The sequence below is a fragment of the Perkinsus marinus genome, assembly GCF_000006405.1.
Source record: "Perkinsus marinus ATCC 50983 genomic scaffold scf_1104296936222, whole genome shotgun sequence".
NCBI lineage: Eukaryota > Perkinsozoa > Perkinsida > Perkinsidae > Perkinsus > Perkinsus marinus.
In genome coordinates, this window is record NW_003214198.1 from 1 (window position 1) to 1,875 (window position 1,875).

At 47.0% G+C, this 1,875-nt stretch overlaps 1 protein-coding gene across 1 annotated transcript; it reads right to left on the reverse strand.

Moving 5' to 3' along the window:
* Positions 1 to 1,341: 1,341 nt before the first annotated feature.
* Positions 1,342 to 1,734, reverse strand: Pmar_PMAR011212 (hypothetical protein; the record flags this gene model as incomplete). The annotated part of the gene is made up of 3 exons (XM_002783755.1): positions 1,342 to 1,419; positions 1,476 to 1,597; positions 1,654 to 1,734. Coding segments are annotated over 3 exons (281 nt in total), but the record flags the coding sequence as incomplete, so codon positions are not given.
* Between the last annotated feature and the right edge of the window lie 141 nt (positions 1,735 to 1,875).

Consider the following 1,875-nt stretch of genomic DNA (forward strand, 5'->3'; position numbering starts at 1 on the left):
TGTTAGTTCATAACTCAGTTTATTCAATCGAGACACAGGTGTTTTCAGTACAACAGTTGGAAAGTGCAAAATATGAGAGGCTAAGAGGAATTAAAATCCGATCCTACCGAGTAGTTCCGAGAGTATAAGCGAAATCTAAAATGGGTGCGGAGAGACGAAGCCAACGGAGCTTCATTCCAGTTCGTGGTTGTTCGTGTGCGCTCGTCCGTGCTTGAGCAACAATTCTGATACAAGTAGAGCGGCTTTGACGACGAGCAATGCATCGTTCCGTTGCTTATGAAACACTCTTTACACTGAAGATATGGTGATTCGGAGTTATCCAAAAGAATAGATTTGGCCTGTAGACGAGGTGGTCTTCATCAGCTCAGCAGGTTGAGATTCTAGACCGTCATCCTAAGACGCTAGGATCTAATCACTGACCACATATTAGTGCGTATAACGTTGCAATCTCAGTGAGCTCCGTGCTGTCGCATCGGAGACCTAGTAACTACTAGTTACTAGCTAGGACGACATAATCTGTGAACTCCTTCTCTATCACCGTTACATGACGGGGCTCATCCCTATCGAGTTCAGCCATGGTGAGAAAAATAAATTTTTGTACAGAGTCTCCGTGAAGTGTGCGGTGAGCGGTCGCAACTTGAACACAGACAGAAGAACCAATTATGGAAATCGTATCATGTAAACACTGTGTGTAGCCAAGTTATGCTAATCGCCGTCGGAATCGAGGACATCCCGTAATTCAGTTTGAGTGAACGCACCTCTTCGAGAGGACTTTCTTTCTCAGTTTGACAGTGCCTGGCACAATGGTCATCGCACAATCATAACACTTACGTAGTTGTATGCCTAATGTACGCGGTATGGTGTCGAACCGCCGTTGCTAGCTGGATGAGTTCCGTCTGCCACATGGGGTCATCACTTTGTTCTCGTAAAGTTATCTTGAGCATATGATGAATTGTGATCACTTGTCAGTTCATAATTCAGTTTACGCCGATCAAGGCACATGTTTTTTTACTGTACAGCAGTTTGATACTTAGAAGTGCAAAGATCAGGGCCTGATCGGAATCCAGATTCGATCCCGCCGAGCTAGTCTCGAGCGTATGAAACTGGTAACTAGGCTAGAATGATCTGTAAACTACTTCTCTATCATTGTTACTCCACGGCGCTCGTCATTATCAGTTTTAGCCGTCAGTGAGAGGACTTGATTTTTGCGCAGAATTTCCGTGGAGGGTGCGGCGAGCGATCGCAACTTAAACACAGGCAGAGGATCCAACCATGGAAACCTTATTATGTGAAGTATGTGTGTGGGGATGAAAGCCGAGTTATGCTCATCGAAAACTTCACTCTGCCGGCTTGGATTTCTTAGCCAACTTCCTCGAGCTCGTATGCTCCGAAATGCCAGTAGACGTGCGACTTCTTTTCCTGAGAAAAGCAATGCTCTGAACGGAGCAGCAAGTGATCCGCGAACGGACGCTTACTGCGCCACAAGATTCACTAACTTCACCGCTGGCTCCGATGAACGAACACGCCGATTGCGAGGGCACAAATCGGATGTGTATTTCACGGGAGTCATCGCCACCATCTTGTCAGCGAGGGTGCTCTGAGAAGGTACACAGTAGATGCTACGATCATGGAGAGTTCGACCATAAAGACCACCTCGGTCACCGTCTCCGCGCGATAAGCCTTCACGCAACGCTCAGCTTCGGCAATAAGCTTAGGGTCCGCCGATCTGAACATCGATTGATCATTAGTGACCACTTGGGAGTAGTTCTCCTCACCTGCAGATTATACTAGTGTACTGTTCCTTGAAAGTTGAAGGCAACATTCCTCCTTGGATAGCAAGCTCCGGCTCTCTCATATGCACAGCGTAGCTCCCAC